This window comes from Cryphonectria parasitica (genome assembly GCF_011745365.1).
Source record: "Cryphonectria parasitica EP155 unplaced genomic scaffold M406scaffold_7, whole genome shotgun sequence".
Classification (NCBI taxonomy): Eukaryota; Fungi; Ascomycota; class Sordariomycetes; order Diaporthales; family Cryphonectriaceae; genus Cryphonectria; species Cryphonectria parasitica.
Window position 1 is genome coordinate 1,276,269 of NW_024468915.1, and position 13,282 is coordinate 1,289,550.

Sequence of the window (13,282 nt, forward strand, 5' to 3'; positions counted from 1 at the left end):
CCCTCAGGGGAGAGAGCCTTGCCACCAATTTTGTCAGGCTTGCGCGACAGCACAAGCATCGCTGTGTATAGACAAGAGAGACAGAGGAGCGGGGGGGGGGGAGGAGAGAAAGAAAAGAAGAAAACACCAAGAAGACGAAAAGAAAAAGGAAACCCCAAAAATTGAGAGAAGGCACAGTGCAGGAGATGGAAGACCTCAAAAAATCCAAGACGCTTCAAAATCACTAGATCAGATGGGAGTATTGAGCTTGGACAATATGGGAGTGCACCGAGTCTGCCGCATCCAGTTGGGCCTTGATCGGGGCGACGCACCCAATCGAAGCGAGACGCGATTCCTTGGTCATGGCGCTCGGGATCTACATACTGTACATAGGTACGTAGTATTGGCGTACATTTTTCTATTAAATTTTTTTTTTTTTTTTTTTTTTTTTTTGGTTAATGTATGTACCATATTAGGGAACCGCGGGAAAGGGAGGGGTCCACCCGCCTGGTCTGGTCCTGCAACGAATTGGACGAGGTGGTTTCCCTTTCCTGCAGGGGTTGGGTTTGTAGGCTTCTAGCCAATGAGCAGCTGCCTAAATGCAGGGACCTTCCAAGCTCAGGGCTCTCCCATCGCGGCAATGATCCGGGTGTTCGCCGTTGCTGCTTACCTAAGGTAGCCTAGCCTGAAAGCGTCATGTCCTCGATTGCTTGTTTGGAAAACGTCTTGGTTGCCTGGCGACATATGGACAGCTTCAAGCCCGCACCAAAAAGAGAAGCGTCTCCTTCGTTCTTTGGCTTCTTATCTCGAGGCGGCTGATCACATTCGATCTCGTTTCTTCTGGCTTTTGTCGTCTATTCTCCATTCTCTTTTTGCTAATTCCTTGGAGTCGAATATAGCTTAGTTTCTTTGACCACAGTCGCTCTTAGGCCACGCTCTGATCTTGCCGAGCATGTCATACTGACCTGAAAAGATGAACGTGCCTGGTTTGGAAACTCGTGCTCCTGGTTTCGCTTGGTTCCAGTCGCAGCCCACGCGGGCTTGAGAATGGCTGGAAACACTGGCACCTGGCATGAAACGAGCGTGCAAGCTGCACAGGACCACCGAACCACGTACCAGGTCACCACCGCCGTAGGGGGCCAGAAGCGTCCAGTCGAGGTCCCGAATGCAGCGGCCGCTGATAAGCATCGGGCCACGAAGAGAGTTGCCTCCTTTCGGACGGCTGCATCTGTCACCTCGGCACTGCCAAGTCTGGTGGCCAGCGAGGTCACGAGGCATCCATCTGCGGCGACGCGGGGTGGCACCGTGGATGGCCTGTCGGAGTACTCGCAGAGGAAACAATTCCCCTCCACCCCGACGCCAGCCCATGATGCACAGCTAAGATTGTCTCATCCCGCTTATAGGCTCCCAGCACCGCTGGTGGCCAACCTCGAATCGCTCGGCATCAAAAGTATATACCCCTGGCAGAAGCAATGTCTCCTGCAGCCAGGCCTTCTCCAGGGCAAGAGGAACCTCGTCTATACTGCACCGACAGGCGGCGGAAAATCCCTTGTTGCAGACGTCTTGATGGTCAAAAGAGTGCTTCAAGACAGGGACGCCAAAGCCTTGCTGGTCCTGCCCTATGTCGCTCTTGTCCAAGAGAAGGTCCGTTGGCTGAGGAACGTGGTCAGCGGTATCTCGAGGGCGGCCATTACTGGGCCGATCAAAGATTCCGAGCGCAGGCTCTGGAGGAAGCGTGCAGACGAGGACACCGTCAGAGTTGTTGGTTTCTTCGGCGGAAGCAAGATCAAGCAGACGTGGGCCGACTTCGATATCGGTGTGTGCACCATGGAGAAGGCAAACGCACTTGTCAATGGCGCAATCGATGATGGTTCCTATACTCAGCTCAAGGTCATCGTGCTCGATGAACTTCACATGATTGATGACGACCACCGCGGCTACCTGCTTGAGCTCATGGCGACGAAGCTGCTCTCTCTGGACGATGCCGTGCAGGTCATTGGTATGAGCGCCACACTCACAAATATCAAGCTTCTTGCAGCTTGGCTTCATGCGCATTTTTACGAAACCGCCTACAGGCCTGTGCCGATTGAGGAACATCTAGTTTACGATGGCAATGTCTATGCAGCTGAGACAACGAGCGGCTCCATCAGGGCGGCAACACAAGCAAATGGCGGAAGCCAAGATAGCCTACGGGCGAGGCCGGATGTGCTGGGCTCCATCGCCCCATCTGCTGCGAAAGAGTTACAGGATCCTGTGCTGAACTCGGTCGTTGCGTTGGCATGTGAGACGGCTCGCGCTGGCTATGGTGTGCTGGTGTTTGCGGGCAGCCGCGCTGGCTGTGAGTCCGATGCGCTGACCATCAGTCGCACCATGCCTCTTCTGAGTGAGATGAACGTAGATGCCCAGGAAAAGCGAGCAGATCTGCTTGGAGATCTTCGGAGCCTGCCGGGTGGCCTAGATGCGACACTCGAGCAGACAATCCCAAGAGGAGTCGCTTTCCATCATGCCGGGCTCACTATTGAGGAGCGAGAGCTGATCGCCAATGCGTACGACTGTGGGATGATTAAAATCTGTGTGGCCACTTGCTCCCTGGCAGCGGGCATCAACCTGCCGGCGAGGCGTGTGATCCTACACAATGCCCGCATGGGTCGCGATCTCGTGGGACCTGCCCTGCTGCGCCAGATGAGGGGGCGAGCTGGTCGGAAAGGCAAAGACGAGGTTGGGGAGACATATCTCTGCTGTCGACAGGGGGACCTTGAAGATGTCGAGGACCTGATGCGAGCAGATCTGCCTCAGGTGGCGAGCTCTCTCAGCACCGACAAGCAGCGCATACAGAGAGCACTGCTCGAGGCCGTTGCTGTACGGCTTGCCACCAGTCAGGAATCACTCGACGATTACATCCGGCGGACACTGCTCTACCACTCCATCGACGTCGAAAAGATCCACGACCTCGTCAAGACCAGCCTCTCGGACTTACAGTCAAGAGGCTTCATCGCCATCGACCAGTTCTCCAACTTCGAAGCAACGCAGCTGGGCAAGGCAATCGTGACCTCGTCGCTTGACCCGGAAGACGGCATCTTCATTCACGAGGAGCTGAAGAAGGCGCTTCGAGCTTTTGTGTTGGATGGCGAGATGCATATCCTCTACATGTTCACACCCGTCCAGAATATGTCGGTCACCATCAACTGGAAGGTCTATTCCATTGAAATGGAAGGTCTTGATGAGAGCGGCATGCGGGTACTCGGCTTTCTGGGGTTGAAACCCACGGAGATTATCAGGATGTCGCGTGGAGGCACGATGAAGACCTCAACCACCCAGGAGAAGGAACTCATCCGTGTCTACCACCGCTTCTACCTCGCGCTGCAGCTTCGTGAACTCTGTAACGAGATGCCCGTGCACCGCGTGGCGCAGAAGTACGAGGTGCCGCGTGGGACTGTGCAGACGCTGGCGCAGACCTGCCAGGGCTTTGCAGCTGGCATGATCAAATTCTGTGAGCAGATGGGCTGGGGTGTCATGGCCGCCGCGCTGGACCACTTCTCGGACCGGCTCAAAGCCGGCGCAAGGTCGGACCTGCTAGAGCTGGCTAGGATCACATTTGTCAAGAGCAGGACCGCGCGCGTCTTTTGGGACAATGGGCTGCGGAGTGTGGCTGCGGTCGCAAACGCAGATCCTCAGGAGCTGGTGCCCATACTGATGCAAGCGCAGCCAAACAAGCTACGTCTCGAGGCCAAGGACGAGGAAAAGTACAAGGAGAAGTTGCTGAACAAGGCGAATGTCATTGCAAACTCTGCAAACAAGCTTTGGCGTAAGTTGACCTGGATCTACGAGGATGAACGAGATAGAAAAGAAGGGGACGAAGAAAAACTAATGAGCATTTGAAACAGAAATCGAGCTGCAGCAAGACATGGACGAGGAATGATAGTAAGTGATCTAGACCCAGAGCTCACCGCTCAAGTCTACCTCCAAACCGGATCGGAGGCATCGGCAAGTTCGTTGTGTTTCGTTGTGGATAAAGGGTGGTATCTGTGCAACTCTCTCGTCCCAATCAATGCGTTACTGCTAGAAAAGGGTCCCTTCGCCTGACCACAGCAAATCTCACAAAAAGTCTGAGTCCCAATGATGTGGTCTCGCTTCCTGCAGCAAGCCGCAGCGGAGCAAGCCCTTGTGTTTCGGCCCTCAGCCACTGATCTTGAGGTGTCGTTCAAAATGGCACCCTGCTTTTCTGCCGTTGCTGCATCTCGGCTGCAACCCACCAAAATTCCCAGCAATGAGCGTAGAGGCAGTCATGCCACACCTCTTTGGTTCAGCTGAGACGCTCTACTATCCACAACTTCCCAGCTGCCAGCGAAAAGACAGTGAGATAGAGAGGGCTGAGAGGGCACTACAATGCAGTGGCACCTGGCCACAACTTTCGCCCCCTCTCCCGAACGCCGTCGAGGCATTGCATCATATTGCAGTTCCTTTTGCCTCAAACGGCTTCGCGGCACCTGTGATTATTTTGCCTCATGCAAATGCATGGACGGGACAGCTCACAAGTTATCTCGCGCGAATGGTAACCCAACACTACAAAAAGCAAACGTCAACTCATCAACGCCCAACGCGGCGCCGCAGTCTCACTCGCTCGCTCCTACAGCAGCCCGATATCGCACAGCGTATTGATTTTGATTTCTGGCAAAAGATGCGTCATTGCGGTCCGTCCGCCTCAATTTCTTGGCAATACTTGCACTATTGATGCAAGTTGATGCATGCACGCCTCGCTTGCTTATTTGTTGCAGTCATATTGCTTTTCTCGTTGCAACGCAGTGTTTCGACTCCTCCTTGCAAGCGGACGGTTTGATTGCTATAGGCTTCTCCCGAAGAGAAACGACCTGTCAATGTGGCGGCGGCTACCCGCTGCCTGTTTGTGTCAGATACACAACAGCGTTTGCCTATGAGAGGAGCAGCAGTGACAGCAGCACTTCTTATCATCACCCACTTCGTCGCCCCCCGGGCGGGCCTCTTCCACGGCCATGTTGTAGCTCCGGCTGATGGTGCCACAACACTACCCTCCTGCGTTTTGTACCAGGATTTCTTATCCAGCTAGAAGAAAGCGCTCTCTCCAACATGACAGCAGGAGGAGACCATCCAAGGTCACACCAAACTAGGACAACCTGAAGGCTGACGAGCCGCTTGCCATACCGTCACACGCTCTGTATACATGCATGCCATTCGGCCAGATGGTCGGTGTGGCTGGCTGGCCGGCTAGCTGCCTCTGCCAACACCCTCTTCTCGCTGCTCGTTCCCGTTTGCAATCTAAAGAAACTGCTCAGCCTACCTGAAACGTGCATGTGGGACCTTTTTGGGGCCTCTTTCTCTGCTTTTTCCTGCATCCGTATCATATCGCTCTTCGCCGTTCACCGTATCTGTCTGCAAAGTCTGCAGTCTAGGCTCTGGCGCCTTTGCAATTTATTTCCCCTCCTGTCCTCTTTCTCAGAAGGAAAACCCTTTCCTCTCACAGATTTGCCTGTCTCTCTCTCTGCCTCTAGGTTTTCGAGCATCTAGCTCACCGAGTTTACGTCTTCAATCATTCTTTTGTTGTCTTGCAACCCCGACAGAAAGATGGCATCATTGCAAACGTGGAGGCTCGCGGTCCCGCCCCAAAGAAACGGAGAGGGATCTTCGCAGAGGAACAACAACAATAACAATGTCAACAACAACAACAACAACAACAACAATAATAATAACAATAACAGGAGGGACTTCACATTGTTCGACGCCATGCAAGCTCCCTCGACGGCGCCGGACATCAGGGTGCTGAACAAGATGCCGAAAGGGCTGAATGAGGAAGAGGGCTTGAACTATCAGGAGGACTTATGGCTCACGACTCACGATGGGTAAGGGGCTGGCTTACACATATATGCTTGGTTTTTTGGTGGTTTTTTTTTTTTCCTTCCTGGGGTGGGGGGAGGGGGGGTTCTTTTCACTGTCGCCACTGTCTTCGACTAACGAAAATTCATCCCTATGCGCTTAGAGATTTTAGGACTGACAGGTTGCTGTAGACGATATAGCTCTCCGATCATTCCGGTTCGTGTTGGTACTGCACCGCATGAGGAGGTTTTCCAGGTGTGTATCAACTTCCAAACACCACACGCACACACACACCTTACTAACTTTGTCCAGATTCACAAAAACGTTCTCCTCAAGTCTACGTGGTTTGAGAAGGCACTCTGTGGGAACTTTGCAGAGGCGGCAGCCCAGTCACTCGACTTTCCCGAGGAGGACCCAGCCATCTTCCACTTCCTCGTCGCCTACCTGTACGAAGATAGATATGTCCCGACCAGGCCTCTGTCCAGTGCGCTCCTTTCGGAAGAGGGTAAGGGCAAGGGCAAGGGAAAGGGAAAGGGAAAGGGAAAGGGAAAGGACAAAGTCAAAGACAAAGGCAAAGGCCCAGCACGGGGAAACGTCATGACCATGGACATAGACTCGGATCAAATCAGCGACAACGAAGACGTTGGTAACGATGGTGATGACAGCGACGGCACCGACTACTCCCTGCCGCGTCGAAGCCGAGTCGCAGGTCGGGGCCAGAGCGAAGACGAGCGCGCGGGACAGAAGCGCCCGGGCCAACACCGACCAGAGTGTGGTTGCCCGCAGTGTTATGAACCCCCTTGCATGTCGTGCGGATTCCCACTGGGCGGAAACCCGCTGGGCATGCTGCCTCTGGCAGGCCAACAACCTCCAGTGTTCAGGCCTGCTGATGCTGCCGCCCAGCCAGCTCGGCGCAACCAACCTCGTCGCGGGACCGACGCACTATCTACGCTACAGACTATCACGCCACCGCCTTTTCCGGTGGCGGAGAAGGACCCAGCACGGATCCAGGGCCAGGACATGCGCACGTGGCTCATGACATACGAGCTCAACATCGACGTGTACATCTGTGCCAACAAGTTTCTGCTGGACGGGTTCAAGCAAAAGGTCGCCCGCGTGATGATCGACATGCTCGAGGCGGCAGGCGCCGACGCCGCGCGGGTCGAAGTCCTCAGGCTCTGCACGAAGCTCTACGGCGGGGTCAGCGAGAACGACAGCCTGCTGAAGATGATCTTTGCGAGGGTTGGGTTCCTGCAGACTGCGCTGTGGAGGAGGGCGCCTGTCGAGACGAACCAGTTCCTGACGGAGAACCCAGAGGTCGGTGCGCTGATCCTGAAGGAGATGGCGATACGACGCGAGGCGGATCTCTCCTCTGGAATCCCGAGCATGGAGAGGAACGCAAGCCTGGGGGCTCATGACCCTTATGCGGCAGTCAGTCTGCATACTCATCACCAACGCCATCGCGCTGCAGCTCATAGGTACGGGTACTAAAGGGCCAGCACCGTCTCTTGTAACTTGGAAAACGACAACAGAGGAAAATGAAGAACACGATTGATGAGAGAAAGAGGAGTGAGGGGGGGGGGCCTATTAACGATGGGGGGGGGGGGACGGGACAGGACAGAATGAATCTTGACAAGAACAGTTTCTTTTAACGAGAGAGGTTTGACAGTTTGTGGGTTTTTCAAGTCATTCGGACTATAATTAATGTCAGAACCCGAGCACATTCTTTGTTACCTTGTGAGTTTTCGGTCTGCACACGTTTTAAGCATCCTTTTAACCGTGCCGTGAATCAAGAAAGCGTCACCCAACTAACCAATGCCCCCCCATTGGTGGACTTCCAAACGGACATGTTTGTCCTCGTGCTAGTGATGGGCTTTTTTCTCTCTGCCTTGCCTGCATTTATGCAAGGTCCCCCGTCGTGTTTTCCATGCTCGCCTCCACAAATTCCCCAGATCTTCTCTCCCTCCAAGCAATGCGGGGAGAATATGCAAGGTGGGTTTCCCCCCCCCCCCCCCACTGCCGATCAACATTGTCACCACCGACCTGAAAGCGATGTCACTTTATAGCAACAGCACAAGCTCTTTTTGGCCTTGGGGTTCAATACGTTCTATATTGTATCGGCTTGACCTTCCGGATCTTCGGGGTATCTCGTGGATGGAGCAAGTTCAGTCTACCGGAACATCATCCCGAAAGTAGATTGAATAAAGACAAAACAAGGTTCACTTTACCTTGCTTAAATATATTTAAGCAGTCAAGTATCATGAAGACCCTCCTTGTCGTCCTCTATGGCACTTCTTGTCGTCACCCACTGGTGCCTCCTCCTCCTCCTCCTCAACATCCTCCACCTTGAAGCAGCCGTCACGATGACCTCCTCTCGCCCTCTCGCCCTCCCCCTCCCCCTCCCCTTCCTCCTCCTCCTCCTCCTCCTCCTCCTAGCCACCACCACCCTCGCCCAGCAAGACCTCCTCGCAACCCTAGACTACGGCACGTTCCAAGGCGCCTACTCGTCCACCTACAACATCAGCTACTGGCAAAAGATCCCCTTCGCCGCCCCGCCCGTCGGCGCCCTCCGGTTCCGCGGCCCGCAACCCCCGGCGCCCCTCCCCAACGGCACCGTCTACAACTCCACCCAGACCTTTGACATGTGTCCCCAGCGCACCGTCAACGGCTCCGAGGACTGTCTGTACCTGGGCCTGTACGCACGGCCCTGGACAGCGACGACGGCAGCACAACCACCGCCTCTCCGGCCTGTCGTGGTGGTGTTTTATGGCGGGGCGTATATCGAGGGGGATGCGAGCTTCTCCATCCCGCCGAGCGCGTATCCTGTGCTGAACGTCTCGGAGGGGACGGATCTGGTGTTTGTGTATGCGAATTATAGGACGAATGCGTTTGGGTTCTTGCCGGGGCGGGAGATTGCGGCGGATCGGAATGGGAGTGATTTGAATCCGGGCTTGTTGGATCAGGATGCTGCTATCAAGTGTGAGTTGGTTGGTGTTGCGATGTCTTTTTTTTTTTTTTGTCTTGATGCCTCCTTTTCTTTTCTTGGTGATGATGATGATGATGATGAGGAGGAGGAGGAGGAGGAGGAGGAGGAGAGATGGACAAGGCCGATTCATCACTGTCACGTTGTCTCCTCTCTCTCTCTCTCTCTCTCTCTCTCTCTCTCTCTCTCTCTCTCTTGTATACACACACACACACACACACACACACACACACACATGGAAGCAACAACAAAACTAACAGCCCACAGGGACCCAAAAGTACATCTCCGCCTTCGGAGGCGACCCAAACCAAATCTCCATCTGGGGCCAGTCGGCCGGCGGAGGCAGCGTAGTAGCCCAGGCCATCGCCCGCGCCGGCGTCCCCGCCGGCGCCCAGAGCAGCCCACGCCCGAGGCTCAGCCGCGCCCTGGCGTCGAGCCCCTTCTGGGTCAAGACCTACGACTACGACGCGCCCCAGGCCCAGGCCATCTACGACAGCTTCAGCACGCTGGTCGGGTGCGGGACGGGGCCGGGCAGCCTGGCGTGCCTCAAGCAGGCCGACGTGCAGGCCCTGCGCAACGCGAGCCTGGTCGTGGACGCGAGCCACACGTACAACACGAGCAGCTACACGTGGGCGCCCGTGATTGACGGCCGGTTCCTGACGATGCGGCTGAGCGAGGCGAGCGAGAAGGGGCTGGTGAACATGGACTATGGCTGGGGCATGTACAATACCCACGAGGGCCAGAACTTTGTCCCGCCTGGGCTGGCTGATGCGAACAACACGGGCTCGCCGCCCTTCAACGAGAGCCTGGCCAGTTTCGATGGCTGGTTGGCGGGTTACCTGCCTGACTTCTCCGAGGCCGACCTGGACAAGGTCAAGGAGCTGTACCCGGAGGACGGGAGCAGCGAGCTGATCCCAAGCTACAACACGACGTTTATCCGGGCAGGCCTGATCTTTAGGGACTCTGTGCTGGCTTGTCCTGGGTACTGGATGGCGGGCGCTGCATCCAAGGGCAATTTTCTGGGTGAATACTCGATTTCGCCTGCGACTCATGGTTCTGATACTGAATGGGTACGGTCCCCCCCTTTTCCCTGATCTGATAATGATGATGATGATGAGCCAAAGAAAATATCGCAAATGATGGATGCTAACCTTTTTTCACACAATCCTCTTTGTCTGGCGCAGTGGGACACAATTAGCTCCGTGCAAGAGACCGAACCAGAGATCTACAAAGGCTATACCGGAGCCTTCGCCTCATTTTTCATGACAGGCGACCCGAACGCTATGAAACTGACACCCAGTAACGTCTCGGGCGTGCCTCCGCTCTCCTCAGGCGAGGAGTTCAACATCAATGCCGATGGCTTTGCAGACGTCACGCTGACGCAGTTCAAGACGCGGTGTGACTTTTGGAAGAGCGTCGCCGCCAAGATACCTATATGAAGATGTGTGTATGGGAAAGAAGGTGTTTCCAAAAAAGAAAAGGAAGATAAAACAATAAATATATAGATGTATAGAAATATATACATATATATTTACCCCACCTATGGACAGCAAGCGGTTTACTGTTGACGGCCTGGAGCCAATTCTGGTCTCTATCAGCTGTAGAACCCTCGCCCTTGTTGACGCATGTGTCGCTGAACTGTGGGCGTGATGGATAAGGCTTGGGCTCATGGATCCTGGAACGCCTAGTCGATGATATCTTCCCGTACTGCCATGACATTCTCGTCAGTATCTTGCACAGAATACACTTCACATTGGTACCAAAAGGCTGCTCTCACATTTGAAGAGCTGCGACAGAACCTCGTCCGAGCGGGCTCGGATTGCATTGTGATACACTGGTGGCGCTTTTGTTAGTACGTATGTTCGTATAGATCTCCAAGACGTAAAGAATTGCCCTGGTTTTTTTTTGGGGGGGGGGGGGGAGAGAAGGGTTACACAACGTACTAATATTGGTTTCGAAGGTCTTGATGCCGTTGACTTTGCTGGCAGTCTCTCTCGCCAGGTCAAAGTCCACATACATATCCTCGATGTAGCTCGCAGCGTAGACGGGGACCGTGTTCCTCTTGAGTTGTTCCTCATCGTAGAGATCGTCCCACTGATCGTACCGGGCGAGCATCTCGGCGGTCTCCTTCATCCTGTTGAGCTCGGGGTAGTCATCAAACATGAAGGGGAAGATCATCTCGCCCGTAAAGCACAGCGGCGTCGTGTCGCTCGCAAAGGTAGGATCATCAAAGCCATGGTTGTCGGCAGACAGCCAGCGGAAGTCCTGAAGCTCCTGTCCCACCTGCTGAGCCGCCCAGTTCGAAGCGACCCCGTTCTTGTAGCAGTAGATGGCCTCATGCAGGATGGCATAGATGGGACTCGTGTCGAAGGGCAAATACGACTCAAACTGGTCAAGAGTGGGACGGGTGAAGAAGCCATACTGGTCCAGGTCCATGCCCATCCGCAAGAGCATGCTGTGCACATTGTCAAGGCCGCCGTGGAAGCCGAACATGTCGCCAATGGTGAGCAGACGCCTTGCCGTCAGCCTGCCGCCTCCAGGGAGCTGCACGCCGCCCTTCTTGGCATGAAGGTAGGCGACAATCCTGCGGACAGTAGCGATATCCTCGGGAAATTTTGTATAGTAGACCATGTTGCGCTCGTAGACCTTCTTGAACGTGGCCTGGTAGACCTCCCTGGGCGCTCTCGAGATAGGCGCCAGACCACCTGTGATCCAAACATCACTCAGACCCTCTGGAAACTTGGACAGATATGACAGGCAGACGAAGCCGCCAAAACTCTGGCCAAAGATGGACCACTTCTTCTTGACAGGATCGGCAACCCCGGCTGTGAGGTAGCTGCGCACGGCCTCAAGGTCACGCACATTGTTGTCCTGGCGGAAGTGCTTGAGGTACTCGAACTGGTCGCTGGCCTTTGGGGGGATGGTGTCCGCCGTGACCGGCGTACTGAGCCCCACGCCTCTGTAGTCGAGGAAGAGGATCTGGTAGCCCTTGCTGAGGACGAACCGGGTGAGAGGGAAGTCTTGAGGTTCTGGATTGCCGAAGCCAGGGCCGCCCTGCAGGTAAACCACTAGAGAGAGAGAGAGAAAAGAAGAGAAGAGAGGCCATCAGTCAGCTGGACGAAGACAAGTGTGGGTGAGCATCACCATAACATAACAACCATCACCACCACCACACACCATCATTACCATCAGATCGACTTACTCCACGGTCTCTGAGACACAGGCTGCTCCAAGGCAGATACAGAAGCCTCATGCTTGGTAGCTGACCTCGCAAACAGCTGGATCTCGCCGTCCTGAGGATTTCGATAGTCCTTGGGGACAGAGAACAGATACTCAGTCACCAGAAATGGCCCTTATGATATAGCAAGTCAGTCGATAGTCTCCTCGGCAAGGTATTGCGTGGAATGGACTCACCTGGGACGACATGTTTGGCGCTTCTGATCAACCTGGCAGCGGGAATTGCAAGAGCAGCCATAGTGAAGCAGATTGTAGGTAGGTTATGAGAGAGAGCGCGAGCAGAGGGGAATATCACACCAAAGTAATCTGAATATCTTGGAAGAAAAACACAAAAGATGAGAAGTCTAAGATAAGAGGATCAATTTACTAGTCTGGGAAAGAATGGAGGAAGAGGGGGGTGGGAGGAAGTATCATAAGGTGTGCCGTATAATTCTTAACTTCTTCTTCAAACTGTATTGGCAGAGAGCAGCAGTTTGGGGGAAAGATGGTGTGTTATGCGAGTAACTGAGTAAGTAGATATGTGCTCCTTGATTTAACTCGGTGCATGAACCGCAACGTATCATCGTATGCCACTGCTAAGGTGAGGAGACGAGCTGAAGAGGCCCAATTCGGTGGTGATACAAAGTTACAGTGTGTGGGGCGGAAGCAGACTCCCACTTGCTCAGAAGCGGAAGCATGTCCCGGCAGACAGTACGTCTTTCCCCCACTTATTCAGGCGAGTAATGCGGAACATACTGAATGCTGTAGGACAGCACATGCACAATCCCCCCTCTTTTCTCACACAGGCTTAGTCTGAAGGAGAACAGCGTACCATGTGACAATGAAATGCAAGAGGCTCTCTTCTTCAGTATCGTGAGCTTCAACTCAAGATAATCGCATATCATCTTATGCCGTCTCAGATTGCAGAGAGACAACAGACACAGTGCAGTGTTAGGTTGCCTGAAGAAAGAAAAAAAAGATAGCGGTAAACGCCACTAAGACGCCAGGAAGCTTATTATCTACTGATCTTCAGCGCCATGGCACCTGTGCAGTAGGCTGGTCCCCCCTGGGCACGCGGTCCAAGGTACCCACTCAATGCCCTGAGCAGCAGCACTAGGTAGCATCTCCTCAGGTGCTACAGCACTGTGTGTTGAAAAGGCTACGAGGTTACCTGAAGGCCCCCCCTCCCCCCCATCCGGCATCGGCCTATAGTAGCACCACATGGGGAGGTACCATTTGAGGGTAGCATCTGGAAAA

General features: G+C 54.3%; 4 protein-coding genes across 4 annotated transcripts; 3 read left to right on the forward strand and 1 right to left on the reverse strand.

Annotated features, from left to right (window-relative positions):
• Positions 1–1,026: 1,026 nt before the first annotated feature.
• On the forward strand, positions 1,027–4,042 carry M406DRAFT_92805 (uncharacterized protein; the record flags this gene model as incomplete). Its single annotated transcript, XM_040926233.1, has 2 exons — positions 1,027–3,784; positions 3,864–4,042. 2 exons carry the CDS (start codon positions 1,027–1,029, stop codon positions 3,896–3,898), a joined length of 2,793 nt encoding a protein of 930 aa, XP_040773402.1. The 3' UTR covers positions 3,899–4,042.
• Positions 4,043–6,138: 2,096 nt separating this feature from the next.
• Positions 6,139–7,218, forward strand: M406DRAFT_219620 (uncharacterized protein; the record flags this gene model as incomplete). The annotated part of the gene is made up of 3 exons (XM_040915551.1): positions 6,139–6,331; positions 6,410–6,751; positions 6,827–7,218. Coding segments are annotated over 3 exons (927 nt in total), but the record flags the coding sequence as incomplete, so codon positions are not given.
• An 893-nt stretch (positions 7,219–8,111) lies between these two features.
• Positions 8,112–10,248, forward strand: M406DRAFT_341654 (acetylcholinesterase precursor; the record flags this gene model as incomplete). Its single annotated transcript, XM_040921689.1, has 4 exons — positions 8,112–8,183; positions 8,283–8,805; positions 9,077–9,879; positions 9,994–10,248. The coding sequence occupies 4 exons, from the start codon at positions 8,112–8,114 to the stop codon at positions 10,246–10,248; spliced, it is 1,653 nt and encodes a 550-aa protein (XP_040773404.1).
• A 245-nt stretch (positions 10,249–10,493) lies between these two features.
• M406DRAFT_72433 (uncharacterized protein) lies at positions 10,494–12,284 on the reverse strand (the record flags this gene model as incomplete). Its single annotated transcript, XM_040925544.1, has 5 exons — positions 10,494–10,516; positions 10,587–10,643; positions 10,753–11,877; positions 12,012–12,161; positions 12,224–12,284. The coding sequence occupies 5 exons, from the start codon at positions 12,282–12,284 to the stop codon at positions 10,494–10,496; spliced, it is 1,416 nt and encodes a 471-aa protein (XP_040773405.1).
• Between the last annotated feature and the right edge of the window lie 998 nt (positions 12,285–13,282).